The 19,621-nt window shown below is 46.4% G+C and overlaps 1 protein-coding gene across 1 annotated transcript in view; it reads left to right on the forward strand.

The window, feature by feature from the left end:
- The window catches only part of POLRMT (RNA polymerase mitochondrial), a 68,731-nt gene that overhangs the window by 40,131 nt on the left and 8,979 nt on the right, over positions 1 to 19,621 (forward strand). The window contains exons 13-19 of the mRNA XM_032223786.1: positions 981 to 1,160; positions 3,387 to 3,473; positions 7,257 to 7,370; positions 11,569 to 11,621; positions 13,307 to 13,405; positions 15,314 to 15,386; positions 17,086 to 17,177. Coding sequence (XP_032079677.1) covers positions 981 to 1,160; positions 3,387 to 3,473; positions 7,257 to 7,370; positions 11,569 to 11,621; positions 13,307 to 13,405; positions 15,314 to 15,386; positions 17,086 to 17,177 — 698 coding nt within the window. The remainder of the gene's footprint in view (positions 1 to 980; positions 1,161 to 3,386; positions 3,474 to 7,256; positions 7,371 to 11,568; positions 11,622 to 13,306; positions 13,406 to 15,313; positions 15,387 to 17,085; positions 17,178 to 19,621) is intronic.

The following is a 19,621-nucleotide window of genomic DNA, read 5'->3' on the forward strand; positions in this document are numbered from 1 at the left end:
AGAATGTGCATGTTGTTGCAGCTAAATGAATCAAGTATTATCATATGAGTGAATAAAATGTTGCAGGTTTACTTTGTTTCATCATCCCGTGTCCTTGATCATGCCTGGGAACACACTGCAAGCAAAGAATAGCTGACAGGCAAATATTTTCTGCAGATTGCTGCAGTTTTTACTTACACGTGTAATCTCAGTTCTAAGGACCATTCAGATGATTCACTGTAAAAACCCTACACTACCCCCTACATTAAACTCCTGAAGACCGTAACATCAGTGGTACATACAGGTAGTTCTTGACTTAACAACCATCCGTTTAGTGGCCATTCAAAGGGGCAACACCTGTTCTGACCCAGCTCCCCAAGCATGACAAACCCCTCTGAGGTTAACTCAAAAGATTTCTTTATGAGGAGCGCCAGCCACTACAGCAAAAAATTTCTCCCTCAATGCAGGCTAACAAGTCCGTCCGTCCAGGAGATGAATAGTTGTCTGCCACATCCATTCATCTCCACCCCCTGCCTTTTATCCCCAGAGTTAGGATGGGGCCTTGCTATTAGTGGTGGCTCTTCTGTCTCGAGGACCAGCCCACGGATTTCCAATGCTCTCCTCTCCTATGCCTTCTGCACATCCACGGGTCAGGCACTGGACCCAGCTGCTCCTCCTCTTCCTCATCAGCTATATCTAGATTTGGGGGCTGTTGACTCTCCATCTGAGGGCTGACAGATGGTCCACCTTTCTCTCTCTCACACACACACACATCTCTCTATCATCTCTATCTATCTATCTATCTATCTATCTATCTATCTATCTATCTATCTAAATATTAAACATCTATTAACAAGGCGCTGGCTGCAACAATTGCACCTCCCTTATGCATATGGGGCATTACTCGACCAACGCAAAATCAAGATCCCTGCTCCTCAGAGCCTGCTTAGAAGCATCTCCCATCTGCTACCATTTCATCCTCATTGTTTTCCCCACCGCAGGTGGAGTTATCTCGGAAGAAAGATGCAGAAAAAGGAGTCAAAATTGCTCAGGTCCTGGATGGCTATGTTACTCGGAAGGTGGTGAAGCAAACAGTAATGACGGTTGTGTACGGAGTCACCCAATACGGGGGGCGCCTCCAGATAGAAAAGCAGCTCAAGGAGATTGAAAATTTCCCAAAGGTGAGTATTCTTCACCCTCCCCCCCCCTCCAAAATAGAGATTAACAAAGCCCATTCTTCTGGGCTGCAGGGAGCTCTTCTCTTTCTCAACCTCAGCAGCATTTAAGATGAGCTGACTTCAACTCCCAGAATTCATTGTTTTCAAGAATTCATTGTTAACCTTAAACGATGCATTCATGATGAGAATCTAGTTTTTTGAACAGCAGTGACTTTCCAGAGAAAAACATTGTATTACAGCTGCTATGAACAGAATGAGGTGAGGTCGGTTCCTCTCCCCTTCTGGATAATAACCAGAAAGTTTAAAAAACTAAATGTCAGCGTTCCAAGTATCATGTAGAATTAAATCAGAGTCCAAGGCAAAACAATCCTTAATGTTCCAATTTAATAAATCAGACATCTTAGCACATCTGTGTTAATCCCAATTCTGGAAATGACATCAGAATCCCACCCAGTTAAAAGTTCATGATCTTGTCCCCACACCCACAATCCATCATATGGTCCAATCTTCTTCTTCCACGCTGGCATCTACACCCAGCTGCTTCTGGTCAGGTGCAAAGGTGCAGAGACAAAAGATGACCTTGGGCTTCTAGAAAAGAATGACAACAACACATTCCACAATCTCACTTCTGTCTATTCCCCCCTCCCATCAACTATACTAATGAAACAGCATAAGAGAAAGTGTGGCAGGCCAAAATTCTAAAAGGGATATAATTGCAGGCCTGACACTAAATAACTAAAGGAAGAGAGAAGGGGTGCCTAGAGTGGCTTTGTTTTTGCAGGGCCTTCTAGGATTACTGTATTTTTCGGAGTATAAGATGCATTCCCCCTCCCCCAAAGAGGGTGGAAATTGGGGTGCATCTTATACACTGAATATAGCCCCACCCACCGGCCCCCACCCTTTGGCCTCTGTCTCCCAGCAATTTGCCTCCTTGCAGCAAACAGCCTGTTTCAGTTTTAGCTTCAGCACAGCCTGATTAACACAAACAGCTGATTGTTGGTTGGATTGGCTCGATCAGCTGTTTCAGACTGCAGGGAATGCGATTGCCTATTGCCGCCTCCATGCACCCCATTTTTGGCCTCCGCACTTCCTATTTTTGGCCTCTGCGTGCCCCATTTTCTGCCCACTCTGATCCCTGCTGCCCAGAACGGGTGGAAAATGGGGCGCACAGAAGCCAAAAACAGGGTGTGCGGAGGCTGAAAACGGGATGTGGAGACTGAAAATGGGGCAACCGGAGGCGGCAATAAGCCATGGCAATCCCTGCAACGTGAAACAGCTGATAGTCGGGAGGCCTATCCAGCTGGCAATTACCTGCTTGTGCTGAAAGTGAAACTGAAACTAGCTGTTTGGTGCAAGGAGGCAAATTGTTGGGAGGCAGACCCAGATATTTTTTTTCTTGTTTTCCTCCCCAAAAACTAGGTGTGTCTTATACTTCGGAGCTTCTTATACTCCAAAAAATACAGTCTCTCTCTGTGTCAGAAGGGAGAAGGGAGGATTAATTCCTGCTCTGAGCCCAATAAGCCAATATGGCTGATCACGGTGGATTATTTTGATTGTCTGGAGAGGGTGTTCTTAAATTGCCTGGTGGACAGTCCGTTTTAAAAGATTAAATCAGAGGTGAGGAACGATGGTCGCTTTATGACTTGTGGACTTCAACTCCCAGAATTTCTGATCCAGCCCTATCCTTGGATTAGATAGGCCCAGGTTTTGAGACTGCTGTGGTGGCACAGTGGTTTAGAATGCAGAATTGCAGGATGACTCTGCTCACTGCCAGGAGTTCGATCCTGACCGGCTCAAGGTTGACTCAGCCTTCCATCTTTCCAAGATTGTTGGGGGCAAGAGGCTGACTCTGTAAAACCGCTTAGAGTGGACTATAGAGCACTGTGAAACAGTATATAAGCCTAGGTGCTAGGGAAGGAGGGAGGAAGGATGGACTGTGATGGCACAGTGGTGAGAATGCAATATTGCAGGGCAACTCTGCTCACTGCCAGGAGTTTGATCCTGATCAGCTCAAGGTTGACTCAGCCTTCCATTTTTCCAAGGTCGGTAAAATGAGGAGCCAGATTGTTGGGTTGGGACGGGGGCAATATGCTGACTCCGTAAACTGTTTAGAGAGGGCTGTGAAGCACTGAATATAAGTCTATACAACTATAACTGTATAAATCTAAGTGCTCTGACTATTGCATCACCTGCCTACCATTCTTATGGATTCTTTTTCCCTGCTTCTAGGAGGATGTTTGGCAAGCTTCCAAGTATCTCGTCCAGCTAGTCTTTCAGAGCCTCTCCAAAATGTTTTCTGGGTCTCGGGAAATTCAGGTAAAACTCATGATTTGATGAACCAATTTCGTTGTATTTTAAGTACAATGACAATAAAGATTATACTTATTTATGCTTACTTATGATTGTCGTTAAAAGGAACTTGCTTGCTCCTTTTTCTCTCTTTTACTCTCATGCTCTCTGGCTTGGTGTAAGCGCCGTGCTAAAACAATTAAGAGTTTAATGCTAGTTTGCAGATAGCCATTGACTTACAGCCATGCATTTAGTGAACGTTAGAAGTTACAACAGCACTGGGAAAAAGTAACTTATGGCTGTTTTTCACACTTGCGACTGTCGCAGCATCTGCATGTGATCAAAATTCAGACGCTTGGCAACTGACTCGTACTTACGACGGTTGCAGTGTCCGGGGGGAGTCATGTGATCCCCTTTTATGACCTCCTGATGAGCAAAGTCAATGGGGAAGCTGGATTTACTTTACAACCATGTTACTAAGTCAACGGCCGTAGCGATTCACTTAACAACTGTGGCAAGAAAGATTGTAAAGTGGGGCAAAACTCACTTAACAACCGTCTTGCTTAGCAGCTGAATTTTGAGCTCAGTGTTTGGTTGAAAGTCGAGGACTCCCTCTGTTCAATGAATCAAAATCCTTTGGTTCTGCAGAAGCTACCAGCAAGAGGTGGACAAACTTTGGGGGATCAGAGATTGCCTTTGTTGTGGGGCTCCCGGTAGTGAAGCGATGATAAACGTAGCCAGAATTTATGCTTATTATGGGAAATAGGCAGTTGGGTAGAGTTGTTTATTTATTATTATATGATTTTTAATCCTGCCTTTATTATTGTTTATAAGTCATTCATGGTGGAGAACATACCTGATACCTCTTCCTCCTCCTCTGTTTCCCACACAGCAACCCTATGAGGTAGATTAGGCTGGGAGAGAGGGACCGGCCCAAAATCACCCAGTTGGCTTTCATGCCTAAGGCAGAGCTAGAACTCACCATCTCCTGGTGATTGGTCCAAGATCACCCAGTTGGCTTTCATATCCAAGACGGGACTAGAACTCACCGTCTTGGTGATTGGCCCAAAGTCACCAAGCCTGCCGTCATTCCTAAGGCAAGACTAGAACTCACCGTCTCCTGGTGATCGGCCCAAAGTTACCAAGTCTGCTCTCATTCCTAAGGCGGGACTAGAACTCACCGTCTCCTGGTGATTGGCCCAAAGTCACCAAGCCTGCTGTCATTCCTAAGGTGGGACTAGAACTCACCATCTCCGGGTAATCGGCCCCAAGTCACCAAGTCTGCTCTCATTCCTAAGGCGGGACTAGAACTCACCGTCTCCCGGTGATCGGCCCCAAGTCACCAAGCCTGTGTCATTCCTATGGCAGGACTAGAACTCACCATCTCCTGGTGATCAGCCCAAAGTCACCAAGTCTCCTCTCATTCCTAAGGCGAGACTAGAACTCACTGTCTCCTGGTGATCAGCCCAAAGTCACACACCCAGCTTTTGTGCCTAAGGCAGGACTGTAATTCACCATCTCCCACTTTCTTGAGCTGTGGTGGCCCAGTGGTTACAATACAGTACCGCAGGCTACTTCTGCTGACTGCCAGCTGCTAGCAGTTCGATTGTGACCGGCTGAAGGTTGACTCAGCCTTCCATCCTTCCCAAGTCGGTAAAATGATTGTTGGGGACAAGGTGCGAATTCTGTAAACCATTTAGAGAAGGCTGTAAAGCACTGTGAAGCGGTATACAAGTCTTACTGTATATACTCGAGTATAAGCCTAGTTTTTCAGCCCACTTTTTGGGCTGAAAAAAGCCGCCTCGGCTTTATACTCGAGTCAGTGAAAAATTTGCCCGAAATGGAGGAGAAAAAGGGGCGGGGCCATGCCGCTGGGTGACACTCGTGAATGGCCCAGTGCCCCTGTGAGTTTCCCCTCCCTCTGTGTCAGTTTGCCGCGCAGCGCGCACCGCACCATCCCCCCTCCTCACGTTCTAATGTAATGCAGGGCTGTCTTACGATTCCCCTTCCTCCCCCTCCTGCCGCTCTGCAACGATGTCCCACCTCCTCCTTGTTATGGCAAGCAGCCACATAGCGATGTCCCACCTCCTCTGGTACAGTGATCCAATGATAGGAATCACTGTGCCGTGTGTCATAGGAGGCGGGACATCGCTCCCGCGGCTGCACGGGACATCATCATCACAGCGGGCCATCAGCATCATGAGGTGAGTGAAGTATTTCATTGAATACACCGCTAGTTTACTGTTTTTCTTTGAAATAAATATTCAAAAACATTATTGGTATCTATTTTTATTTTTGAAATTTACCGGTAGCTGCTGCATTTCCCACCCTAGGCTTATACTCGAGTCAATAACTTTTCCAGTTTTTTGTGGTAAAATTAGGTGCCTCGGCTTATATTCGGGTCGGCCTATACTCGAGTATATACGGTAAGTCTTATTGCTATTCTAGCCTGGTGGTATTTAGCCTCTGGACCAAAGTGGCTCTTAATATGTTATAATAACTTATGCATTTGGAGTACAGTTCTCGGACTTCTTAACTCACATAACTAACATGGAGACCACATTGTGGAAACCTTCTTCCCTTTCAGCCTCCTGAAATTCCAAATACAGCAATAGCACTTAGATTTATATACCTCTTCACAGAGCTTGTACAGCCCTCTCTAAGCGGTTTACAGAGTCAGCCTCTTGCCCCCAATTTTATCTCATTTTACCCACCTCGGAAGGACGGAAGGCTGAGTCTACCTGGAGCCTGGTGAGATTCGAACTGCCAAATTCCAGGCAGCTATAGCAATAGCAATAGCAGTTAGACCTATATACCGCTTCATAGGGCTTTCAGCCCTCTCTAAGCGGTTTACAGAGTCAGCATATCGCCCCCACAGTCTGGGTCCTCATTTCACCCACCTCGGAAGGATGGAAGGCTGAGTCAACCTTGAGCCGGTGAGATTGGAACCGCTGAACTGCAGATAGCAGTCAGCTGAAGTGGCCTGCAGTACTGCACCCTAACCACTGCGCCACTTCAGCTCTGGCAGTCAAGCACAAATAGCCTGCAATAGTGCACTCTAACCGCTGCACTATTTTGACCTAGGCTTCCCCAAAAAGCACGAGGCAGAGTCCTGGTCCTGACAAAACCCCTTTTATTAAATGAATGTGAATTCCTCTCATTCACATTCAGCCAAGGCCTGGCAAACAAAGGACCTCTCTTTCAAAGGAATATTTATGACCACAGACCTTATCTAGCTTGGAAAGCTGCCATGTAAATATTTCCCCAAATGAGGTGCTGTGCAAAGAAAGACTGGGCACAGAGTCTCTGAGATTCACGGACAGATCTTCACACTCCTGAAACGAATCTAACGACCAAATGAAGGAATTGTTTCCTGCAAAATCCCACTTCTCTTTCTCATCTTTTATGTCCGATGGGAGGGGCCAATCACCTTCCGCCTATAACTTTACTACCAAGTCGACCCTGATTTCTGAGTTGTTCTTTTCTTCTGGCAGCTCAGCCTATGCGCACACTGGGAACAGGCTCCAGCTGTTCCTCTGCCTCACTGTTGTCTCACTCGGAAGGCAGCTGATCACTGCCAGACGGCCTCAGCCCCCTCTCTGCCTCCAACGCAGAGCCCTCGTCCGAGCCTTCCCCAGCCTCCAGGACTGGCCCATGCTCCTCCCCAACCTCCTCACTGTCCGACTCTGCTGCCAGCTTTGCTGGCGGGTCACAACATGGGCCACCCCGGCTCTTGGTTCCTTTCCTAAGCTCTCCCCCACCCCCCACTGCTTCAAACCGTCTGGTTCACCATCTCTTTTGTTCTTGCAGAACTGGCTGACCGAAAGTGCCTGGCTGATTTCCAAGACCGGCCAGACGGTGGAGTGGGTGACCCCACTGGGTCTGCCCATCATTCAGCCTTACCATAACAAGAAATCCATTTTGGTAAGACCCTCAAGGATGTTTGTTTATGTCACTCAAAGCTCAGAATCCAGACGCTCGCTTGGTGGGTTAGCTGCAAACTACAGGTCATCCTCCACTTACGACCATTCACTTAGTGACCATTCGAAGTGACAACGGCACCGGAAAGAGACCGGTCCTCACACTTAGGACTGTTGCGGCACCCCCACGCTCACATCATCAAAATTTGGGCACTTTTTTTACAATACAGATAGTCCTCGACTTAAAACCGTTTGCTTAGTGACCATTCAAGGTTAAAATGGCACTGAAAAAAGTGAATTATGCCCATTTTTCACACTTATGACCGTTGCAGCATCCCTATGGTCACATGATTTACATTCAGATGGTTGACAACTGACTTGCGTTTATGGCGGTTGCAGTGTCCCACGGTCGTGTGATTTGCGACCTTCCGACAAGCACAATCAATTGGATAACCAGATTCATTTAACGACTGAGCTACTAACTGAACAACTGCAGTGATTCACTTAACAACTGTGCCAAAAAAAGGTCGTGAAATGGGGCAAAACCTACTTAACAAATGTCTCACTTAGCAACGTAAATTTGGGGGCCAATTATGTTTGTAAATCGAGGACTATCTGTAGTGGGCACATGCTGGGGTCCTGAGATCACCCTTTGCAACTATCAGTGGGAGCAGCCTGATTCGCTCATGGCCGTATGATTCGCTTAAGAGCTGCAGTGATCCACATAACAACTGTAGCCCCCCCCCCCCCCAAAAAAAGGTCATAAAATCAGACTTGACTCAGTTAACAGCCGCTTTACTTAGCAATGGAAATCCTGGTGCCCAATTGTGAATGTAAGTCAAGGACGACCAGTACCAGTGTTGGCTAACCTTTTTGTAAAGACGTGCCAAAATTGTGCGCATGCGCTCTTGTGCGCATGCCCAGACCCCCCTACGGAGTGCATTGCACCCACATGTGGGTGCGATCCTCTTCACCCTCCCCAGGCTCCGGAGGCTCTCCTGAAGCCTGGGGAGGGAGAAAACGGCCTGCCCTGGCCCTCCAGAAGGCCGAAAATCAGCTGGCCGATGCGTGCTGGAGCTGAGGGCTGGCGTGCCGGCAAATATGGCTCCCCGTGGCACAGGTTCCCCATCATGGCCCTAAACAGTCCCCCCAAAACTTAAACTTTTGGCTTAAATCAGTAAATTCATGTTCCTCCTGATTGGGCTGCAGAATCCTCCATAGTTTTGATCATTACAATTTTTGCAAATCATCTTGGCTAAATTTGTGACAAACAGGAATGAAGTTACCAGTGAAAGAGGACTAACTCCTTTTTCTTCTGTCTTTCCCCCTCCTCCTCCTCTATCTCCCTTCTCCTTTTCCTCTGCTCCTTCCCCAGTCTTCTTTTTTCTTCTCCCTCCCTTCCTCTCTCCTCTTTTTCCTCTCCTCTTTTCTAGTCCTCCTCTCTCACATAATAGTAACTGTGAGAGGGATCTTGGAGTCCTAGTGCACAACCATTTAAATAGGAGCCAGCCGTGTGCAGCAGCTGCCAAAAAAGCCAACACACTTCTAGGCTGCATAAACAGAGAGAGAGAATCAAGATCCCGTGAAGTGTTAATGCCACTTTATAATGCCTTGGTAAGGCCACACTTGGAATACGGCATTCAGTTTTGGTCGCCACGATATAGAAAAGATGTGGAGACTCTAGAAAGAGTGCAGAGAAGAGCAACAAAGATGATTAGGAGACTGGAGGATAAAACATATGACGAACGGTTGCAGGAACTGGGTATGTCTAGTTTAATGAAAAGAAGGACTAGGGGAGACATGATAGCAGTCTTCCAATATCTCAGGGGTTGCCACAAAGAAGAGGGAGTCAAACTATTCTCCAAGGCACCTGAGGGTAGAACAAGAAGCAATGGGTGGAAACTAATCAAGGAGAGAAGCAACTTAGAACTGAGGAGAAATTTCCTGACAGTTAGAACAATTAATGAGTGGAACGACCTGCCACGAGAAGTTGTGAATTCCCCAACACTGGAAGTCTTTAAGAAGATGTTGGATAGCCATTTGTCTAGAATAGTATAGGATTTCCTGCCTAAGTAGGGGGTTGGGCTAGAAGACCTCCAAGGTCCCTTCCAACTCTGCTATTGTATTGTATTGTATTGTATTACTTCTCCTCTTCTTGTTCCTTCTTTTTCCTTATCCCTCCCTCCCTTCCTCCTTTTCCTCTTCCTCCTCCACCCCACCTTTTCTTCGTCTTCTCCCTTTCTCCTTCCTCTCCTCTCTTCTTCCATCTTAACTTATCTTCTCCTCCTCCTCTTCTCCTATTCCTGTATCTACCTTCTTTTCTTCTTCCCCTCCTTCCACTTCCTCCCTTTTTCCTTTTCCTCCTTCTCTTCCCCTCCCTTTACTTTCCCTCCCCTCCTCCCCCTCTTCTTTTTCCTCTTCCCCTCCCCCTTCAAACAGAAAGCTGAGGCCAGATGAATGGTGGGTGCTGGGCTTTTTCTGGGGTGCGGGGGAGCCTTACTGTCGAGAGCACCCCGCAGTAGCCTCCCACCCAAGGAGGAGGGGAGAGTGGTGGCATGACTCAGCATTTTGCAGTGCTGGAAAGTATGAGTCAGCCATTGAGGGGAGGATGACTCAGCAGGCAGGACAGCCAAGGGGGGATTTTGCCAGGAGGAGCAAAGAGCTGCTGAAGCTTCGGGAAGAAAAGAGTGAAATGTTGTCTTTGCCCGTGGGTTTATTTATTTATTTAATTTGTTTTGTTTTGTCTTCTCCAAATTCACAAGCCCGTACACATTGCACAAGCCCAGCCTCTTCCTACCTATTTCTAAAAAGAAATAGCTTTTTTTTTAAAAAAAAGAAAAGAAACCAGAGCTGGTTATATTTGCAATAGTCATCTCTTACTTTCTTCCCCCCCCCCTCACGCACACACAACCCCAATCCATTTCTCTGGGCCAGTGTTTCTCAGTCTTGGCCCCTTTAAGATGTGTGGACTTCAACTCCCAGAATCCAATGCTAATAATACTACTTTATTGACAGTGCACAACATAGGTACAATGAGATTGGTTGAGCTCCCTCAGTGCACGCACCCCTCCTCAACACAACGCAACTCACAGTGGAGACTGGAACTCCATATAACCCAGGGAATCCTATTAACAGACACCCAGTCCTATTGCACCCGTGTGAACATGTTACACGTTGCGCCGGCCCTGCAAGTCCATCGTACTATTGCAATTACAATAGCAGAGTTGGAAGGGGACCTTGGAGGTCTTCTAGTCCAACCCCCTGCCCACGTAGTTAAGGTGTTATTACATATTGGGGAGTCTTGACGGCCTACGGATAAAATGCTGGGATTTACTCTGTGATTACCTCGGTTGCCCTGAAGAATGGAAGGACCTTATGCTCTGGCCCTCTCTCTCAGAGGAGCAGAAGGCAGCCAGCCCCACCTGCTGGTCAGAGGCAACTACACAACACTTGGAAGAATCATCACCTGAGTTTGCTTTCCCTCCTCCCCTTCTCCATCCACCCTTCCTCCCATTCCCTCTTATGTCATGTCCTTAAGGTTGCAGAGGGAATGACTTTGTAATGATCTATTCTTAAATTTGAGGGACACGGGTCAGTGGCTAAAGATGCTGAGCTTGTTGCTTATGAAGGTTGGTCCGATTCCCTAGAGCCGCGTAACGGATTGAGCTCCTGATACTTGTCCCAGCTTCTGCCAACCTAGCAGTTCGAAAGCAAGTAAAAAATGCAAGTAGAACAATAGTAACCACCTTTGGTGGGAAGGTAACAGCGTTCCATTCTCCTTCCCGTGTGTGTGTGTACACATATGTACATATATATAGATACACACACACATATATACATATATAGACACCCCTAATCCCCCTTGGGTGTGTGTTCTGTTAAGATACAGCCTGTTGTGTCTTTAAATGGCTTCTACTGTACTGCCGTAAAATGGTTTCTACTGTACAGCATAGTGGAGTTGCCATGGTAACGGCTTCTCAGTACTCCACGAGGAGGCTCCCTCTGGTAAGGGGGAAAATCCAGCTTTAGAAATTACATTTGGTCTGGACATTTTCCCCTTATAAATAAATACCCAGGCAACGCCGGATTATCAGCTAATTACAGATAAATACTCTGAAAATCACTCTTGATCCGTGTCTGTGTTGACTTCCAGGAATACTTCTTATAACCAAAATTGTTTTTTTCTCTCTCTTCCCATCCAGTTAAAAGGTGACTTGCAGAGCCTCTACTTACAATCAAACTACAGTGTGGATCAGTGAGTATCTCTCTGAAGTAAATACTCTTCTCTAAAGCTCAGAATGGGAAATCTGTAGCCATCCAACTACTTGTTGGATGGCAGGACAAGATGGCAGCAAACTAATCAAGGAGAGAAGCAAGCTAGAACTAAGGAGGAATTTCCTGACAATAAGAATTAATTAATTAATTGGTGGAACAACTTGCCTACAGAACGTGTGGGTGCTCCATCATTGAAGGTTTTTAAGAGGAGATTGAACAGCCAGTCATCTGAAATGGTACAGGGTTTCCTGCCGAGCAGGGGGTTGGACTAGAAGACCTCCAAGGTCCCTTCCAACTCTGTCATTCTGTTATTCTGTTAAGATCTCTTTCATTCCAGCTGGCACGGTCTAGGAGGATCTATGCCATCTATGGTTATTTGCACCCTCCTCCGATTTAAAAATAAAATGCCATTGATCAGATACCCTTAATGAGTGGTGAGGTTTGTTTATTTTTTTTACAAATTATTCAAACCCTGATTTTGAACCAGGAAATATACATTTTATTGATTGATTTAGAACGCTGTGGTGACCTGGTGGTGAAAATGCTCACCTCCCACTCAGATGGTTGTGAGTTCAATTCCAGGCAACGGGCAGATGTTTCTCTATCAGTGTGCAAAGAGGAAACATCTGCTGCGAACCCCACATGGATGTCAGGGAGGGCATCTGGCCAGTAAGCGCTTTGCTCCAGTCAGTCGCCCCGACTTGAATAAAGTGATTACAGGGTCGTAAATAGGGAGTTTTGTTTGTTTATTAGATTTGTTTACCAACCCCAAAGATTTATTGATTGATTTATTAGTTTGCAAATCCAAAATATTTGCCCAGTATTGCAAAAATGAGGAAAATCCTACAGATAAAAATATAATTAAAAAAGCATTAGAAGGCGCAGGAATAGGTAGGTTGACAGTAAAGCTAAGGGATAAGGAAGATATAGAATATTTTTCTAATATGAGATTTGTTTTATCCATGGTTAGAAAATAGAGGTAGAAATTAGAAAATGGAAGATGACTACTATGTACAAATAAAGGATGATAGATTATCATTATTAATAAATGACATTACTATTATTATAAACTTTTATTCATTAAACATGACAGTTAACTGAACATTTAAAAATGTATCATAAATACCATTGACTGGCACTGATGGTTGATATGGATTGCTGATATGGATTGTTTATTTTCCTGTTTCTTAATTGTTCATCTCTTGTCAGAGGTTTAACATTATATGTGAAATCAATTCATGTGTTCCCTACCTGGTATCAGATGGGGCATCTGAAGAGTTAACCTCACTTTTCTCTAGCAAGATTGATTGATTGATTGATTGATTGATTGGATTTGTCTAGGCACCCATCTCAAACCAGGGACTGTAGCGAGCAATCATACACCGAATTCTTCAGGTGCTCCATGATAAAGATTGTGTGCAGTGTTTCTCAATCTCGGCCACCTTAAGAGAGAGGTGGACTTCAATCTCCAGAATTCCCCAGCCAGCATGGAATTCTGGGAGTTGAAGTCCAGAAGTCTTCACATGGCCAAGCTGGGAGAGCCCCAGGCTAGATTAACGGGATTGTTTGATTGAAATGTTGGTAGCTGCTTCAGACGGGTCTCGATTAGGGGTGGGTAAGACGCACCTGGAATTCAGAAGCTTCTCTGCTCTGCCTTACCTACAGGAAGCCAAACACGAGAAAGCAGAAAAACGCCTTCCCGCCCAACTTCATCCATTCTCTGGATTCCAGCCACATGATGTTGACGGCTCTGTATTGTCAAAAGTAAGAAGGCCGAGAACGGGGAATTTGAGAGGGGTGTGTATGTGTCTGGCCTGTGGGCTGGATCTAACGCGCGGAGTGCTTAAATCTGGCCTGGAAATATCAAAGGACTGGCCCACGGTGTCTGTGGGTCTCAGAAATCCATCACAGCAGGTGGTGTCCAAAATATCTGTCTGCCTTACGCAGAGTTTATTTCGCTTTTATACAGTTTCAACAAGCAAAGCAAAAGCATAGGTAGCAACAACATCCTATTGGTACATTCTTCTTGTCAATCGCTAAAGCCATCCCAGCCAGGGTAGAATCTTGGGTAACACAACAGTTCCTGGCTACTAATTAGGTGAGCTCATAGATGTTGAGGTCATCGGTTACTGGGATCATGGCAGTTTGCTGCGCATGTCTGTACATAACCTTTGTATAATCTCTACAGGTGCCTCTGCTGGCCAAAACGGGTCATGGGGGGAGACCTTGTGGGGCCTCCCCACAGCCCATTTTTGGCCTCCTGCAGCACTCTGCCAGCCAAAAGGGGCCTCACGGGGCCTCCACACAGCCTGTTTTTGGCTGGCAGAGTGCTGCTGGAGGCCAAAAACGGGCCATACATACATACCATCCGAGCAAAACATCAGCCTAAATAGCCATTGCATATAAACATAGAAAAGAATGCAAGATCTGTTACCGGCCTTTGGCAAAACCATTCAGCTGAAAAAGCTGATAAAGGGCTCACACGGGCATTCAGCGTAGCAATTCATTTCAGTAATGAATTTCCGCACTTATCATCTTCCACTTCGCGCTGTCAGTCCGGAGTTAGATATAGCTAGTTCGGGGGAAGTCCAGTTGCCGTCTTACCTGCCTGCCTTTGCTTTCTGCTTATTTTAAAACACTTAAAAAATAAATAACTACATTTTTAAAAAAAAAAATGAGAAAAGACATACGGGTAAGCCCTCGACTTATGAACATCTTTGGGACCAGAATTTCCCAGGTTGTTGTAAAGTGATTCGCACTCAATTTTTATGACCCTTTTTTTTTTCATGGTGATTAAGAGAACCACTGCAGTTGTTAGGCGAATCAGGCGGTTGTTAAATGGATCCAGCTTCCTCCGTTTCAGTCATAAGGGTGAAAAACAGCCATAAGTTACTTTCTGCAGTGTCGTTATAACTTTGAATGGTCACTAAACGAACTGTTGTAAATGGAGGACTACCTGTATTTGCTGGGAAATGAAATATCAATAAGCACTTAATGGGCCTCATAAAATTTAGTGTCCATTATTTCATTGATCGGATAATAGACTTTCTTCTTCTTCTTCTTCTTCTTCTTCTTCTTCTTCTTCTTCTTCTTCTCCTCCCCCTCCTCCTCCTCCTCCTCCTCCTCCTCCTCCTCCTCCTCCTCCTCCTCCTCCTCCTCCTTTCTTCTTTTATATATATAAACATGGCTGTGTGTGTCTATGTTCCAGCATAACTCTGGAACACTTTGAGTAATTTCAACCAAACTTGGTACACAGATGACTTACCCTCTGGAAACAAATACTGTGGGGGTAGGACACCCTAACACCTCTCAAAATGTGTGTGTTCTGTTAAGTTACAGCCTGTTGTGCCTTAAAATGGCTTCTACTGCCTTTAAACGTTTTTTACTGTGGAGTTGCCATCCTAATGGCTTCACTGTACTCCACAAGAGGGCTCCCTCTGGTGGTGGTGGTGGGGGAATCTAACATTAGAGATTGCAGCAACATTCATGGAAGGAGGGTTGGGATAAGTAAATACCCGGGCAGCTCCGGGTATATCAGCTAGTTATTGATAAACGCTGACATTGCTCCCAGATACTCTCCTTATATCAAATATTTCTCCCTTAAAGATTGTTCTCTATATGTATAATTTTGACTTATAGTGTGAAAACTCACCTGCTTCTCTTCTTTTTCAGGGCTGGGCTAACCTTCGTCTCTGTGCATGACTGTTTCTGGACACATGCAGCCACGGTGGATTTAATGAATAAGGTAAGAATAATGCCACCCAAACACCCTCTCACTGTATCCTGCCTTGGACTGAGATGTTGTTTTTGAAACTTGGCGACTCCAAGATGGTGGACTTCAACTCCCAGAATTCCCCAGCCACCATGCTTGCTTGGTTATTTACAGTAGTACCTTGGTACCTAACTGCTTTGGAACTCAACGCATTTTGATGCAAACATTTTGTCCCGGTACTCATAATTTGGTACTCAACACATCAGCTAGACCAGGGGTATCAAACTCAGTTTGATTGAGGGTCACATCAGGGTTTTGTATGACTTCAGGGAGCTGGGAGGACGTGGCCAACTTGGCGAGATTCTTATAACACCCAGCGGGTGACTAACAATGAAGTGCCTGCTTCAGACTGTTCACAAGTGATTCTGGTGGTTTGTACCTGTTGTTGAGTTAGTTTTGATTCCAGGCGTCTAGCCTGGACAGGTCCCTGCACTTTTCTTGGCAAGGTTTTTCAGAAGTGCATTTTCTCTCGCCTCCTTCCTAGAGGGACTGGCCCAGAGTGTCTCCAGAGTGAACTCAGAGTCATCGGTGTCTAGCTTGGAGCCTTAAACCACTATAGCCTGCAGGAGACGATCAGGTTGAACATGAGGAAGGCTGTTAAAACCTGGCTATTCCGGCAGGCCTGGTGCTGTTGACCTCATTACTGAGGTCCAGCCCCGATCAGATTGGGTGCATGGTGATGTTTTAAACTGTTTTCTTTATTTTTTTTACTAATTACTTCTTTTTTCTGTAAGCCGCCGGGATTGGGCAGCCTATAAATCCATTAAATACAAATACAAATACAAACACGTCATCAGTCTTGAGTCCCTTTGCACCCACAAAGAGTTCTAAGTCCAGTCCACTGTGAATTCTTATCTACCTCCAATTTGCTTTGACTGTTAGTAGTTCAGATTCTCGTAGAGAGGATTAGCGTACGATAAACCTATAAATAGGTAGTCCTCAAATTACGACCACACACCCGCCCCTCAGAAGCTGCATTTCTGCTGGCAACATGCAGGACTAATTTTGCAGAGACTCGAGCAATTGTCTTGGTGCTGCAAGATTTGTAGTTTCGGACCTTGTTCGCAAATGTTAGGGGGCACTTATTGGGTAACTTCGAACGTTCGCTAAGATAACATTAGTAATCTGGGCATTACCTGTATTCCAGGTGTGGTCTTACTAGAGTTTTACGAAGCAGTTCTTTATAAAAGATGTTGCAACCATTCTAAATAATTGAAGGCTGCCAAGTGCTCAAATAGCAATAGCAGTTAGACTTATATACCGCTTCATAGGGCTTTCAGCCCTCTCTAAGTGGTTTACAGAGTCAGCATATCGCCCCCACAATCTGGGTCCTCATTTCACCCACCTTCGGAAGGATGGAAGGCTGAGTCAACCCTGAGCCGGTGAGATTTGAACCGCTGAACTGCAGATAGCAGTCAGCTGAAGTGGCCTGCAGTACTGCACTCTACCCACTGCGCCACCTCAGTTCTTAGATCGCATGATCATGGGGCTGCCCCAATGGCCGTAAGTGGAAGAAGCAGCTGTAGGTTACTGTTTTCAGTGCCGTTCGTAACTTGTAATGGTCACTAAATGAACTGTCGTAGCTCGGGGACTGCCTGTCTTCTGTGGGGGGAGGGGGGGTTTCTATATGTTTCAGGAAGAATGTCTAAGGGATTTATTCTCTGATTCCTAGATATGCCGTGAACAGTTTGTAGCACTACACAGCCAACCCATCTTGGAGGACCTTTCGAAATTCATGTTGGAGAAATACTGTTCCAACACCACGTAAGTTCTCAGAATCTTTTGGGGGGGTTATTTTCTCCTTTACGTGCCATTTGACTTTGCTTGTTTAGATGGTCGCAAAAGGGGACATGCAACCGTCATAAATGTGAGTTCAGTTGTCAAGCGGCTGAATGTAAATCACGTGACCATCAGGATGGGTTCTGGCCTGCCGGCCTCGGCCCCTCCAGCAGCCGAATCAGAGGAAGAGGAGGAGGCATGGGAGTCAGGGTCAGCAGGGAGGGGAGAGGGCATGGGTCAGGTTTCCGAAAGATGCCCTAATTAATTCATGAGTCTCGAGCCAAGTTTTAAAAGATAACCAGTCATTTATTAGGACCACCATTTCGGCAATACCCTATTGCAGGCAGATCTCATCTCATTTTAATTATGGCTGAACTTTACCCCTGTTTCCTCCCTCCCCTCACTCTGTGTAATAAATCACATTCACCAATGAGGTGCATGCCTCACAAGCCTGCTGTAGTAATCTGAGATCCGACTCTAGCCGAAGGTATGCGTGGAATGTGCTCCCCCACCCTTTCCTCACCATGGAAACTTTATGAGTTGACAGAATGGAGCTGTCAGAGAGAGACAGAGACAGAGGTGGAGCCTGAGCCATCCGTCAGCCCTCAGAGGGAGAGTCAACAGCCCCCAGGTCTGGAGGTGGCTGATGAGAAAGAGGGGGAACAGCTGGGTCCAGTGCCTGACGCATGGATGTGCAGAAGGCCAAGGAGAGGAGAGCAGTGGAAATCCGTGGGCCGGTCCTCGGGACGGAAGAGCCGCCGCTGCTAGCAAAGCCCCATCCTAACTCTGGGGATAAAAGGCAAAGGCTGGAGATGAATAGAAGTGGCAGACAACTATTCATCCCCCAGACGGACAGACTTTTTAGCCTGAGGTGAAAGAAACTTTTTGCCGGGGCTGCTGGCATAAAGAAATCATTGATTTCACCAAAGAGTGTTTGTCGTGTTTGGGGAGCTGGGTCAGAACAGGATGCTGCAACAGTCATAAGTGTGGAAAATGGTCATAAGGTCACTGTGAAGTTTCCAAAAGATGACCTAATTAATTTACGAGCCTCAAGACAAAGTTCAAAAGAAATCCAGTCATTTATTAGGATCAACATTTTGGCATGTTCTTCTGTGGAGCCGAAACTGATTTCCTGTTGTTGGTCTTTGCACTCTACCCCTAACTCTCCCCTCCCTCAGTCTGTGTCATAAATCATATCCACCAACGAGGTTGTAGAAATATGAGATCCGACTCTGGCCGAAAGTATGCATGGAATCTTCCCTCCAATGTCAACTTGATAATAGTCATGGTAACGTTTTACAAGTTGACAGTCACTTCTTTCAGCACCGTTGTAACTTCAAACGGTCGCTAAGCGAACTGTTGTAAGTCGAGGGCTTTCTGTACAATCTTACTCCACTTTGCGCCAGAGTAAATCTTACTGTAAACACGAAAGCTTATTCCATATCGCTTTTAGAGCAGCAGGCCTAAAAGTGTCTTTTTGCCTGTAAAAGAAGAGGAGAAACTCCCTTTTAAGATGATGCTTGCCTTATGCAGCTTTTATAAGCATTTAGATGTACCGCCAGGTCTTATTTGGGAGCGGGGGGGGGGGGCGATGTCCTGTTATCGGCTACAAAGGCCTTCAGGTACATCTTCATCCGTCTAGGCCAGCAAGGCTTTCCTGAAGGCCTCTCTAGATCGATCCAGAGATCTGCTATCGGCTACAGAGGCCTTCAGGTACATCTTCATCCATCTAGGCCAGCAAGGCTTTCCTGAAGGCCTCTTCAGTCGATAACAGAGCTCCAGGTCGATCCAGAGATCTGCTATCGGCTACAGAGGCCTTCAGGTACTTCTTCATCCCTCTAGGCCAGCAAGGCTTTCCTGAAGGCCTCTTCAGTCGATAACAGAGCTCCAGATCGAGAGGCCTTCAGGAAAGCCTGCAGAAGAAATAGGCCAAGGTGTGTGAAGCCTGGCTGCAAACTGTCCGAAGGTAAGTAGTAGGGCAGCTCCACACACCACCACCCCCATCCAGTGGTGGGTTTCGACTCCTGTTGCAACCGGTATGCTGCAACGGGAGCCGGGCATGCACCTCGGGCACGCGCACTGCGCACACATGCACACCCACCACCTGCGATGCTCCAGCTGCTCAGCCGTGCATCACACAGGCACTGTATGCTGCGCGCGTGCGCAGATGGCCCGTTTCCTTCAAATACAGATAAGGAACGAGGGCAGGCAGGCCCTCCAGAGCACCGTTCCAGTACGGTGGCTGTTGCTTCCGGCAGGCACCAGTACGCACATACCGGGGCATACCGCCTGCAACCCACCACTGCTCCCATCCCTACCCTAGCTTAATTTTTACCTCTGCACCCTGGAGCGGCCGGGGTCTTAATTAGGGCTCATTTTGGGTGCACATGAGGAACGGGCCATGCCACACGTGCCAGGCAATCTAGCTC

Source organism: Thamnophis elegans, chromosome 1 (assembly GCF_009769535.1).
Source record: "Thamnophis elegans isolate rThaEle1 chromosome 1, rThaEle1.pri, whole genome shotgun sequence".
NCBI lineage: Eukaryota > Metazoa > Chordata > Lepidosauria > Squamata > Colubridae > Thamnophis > Thamnophis elegans.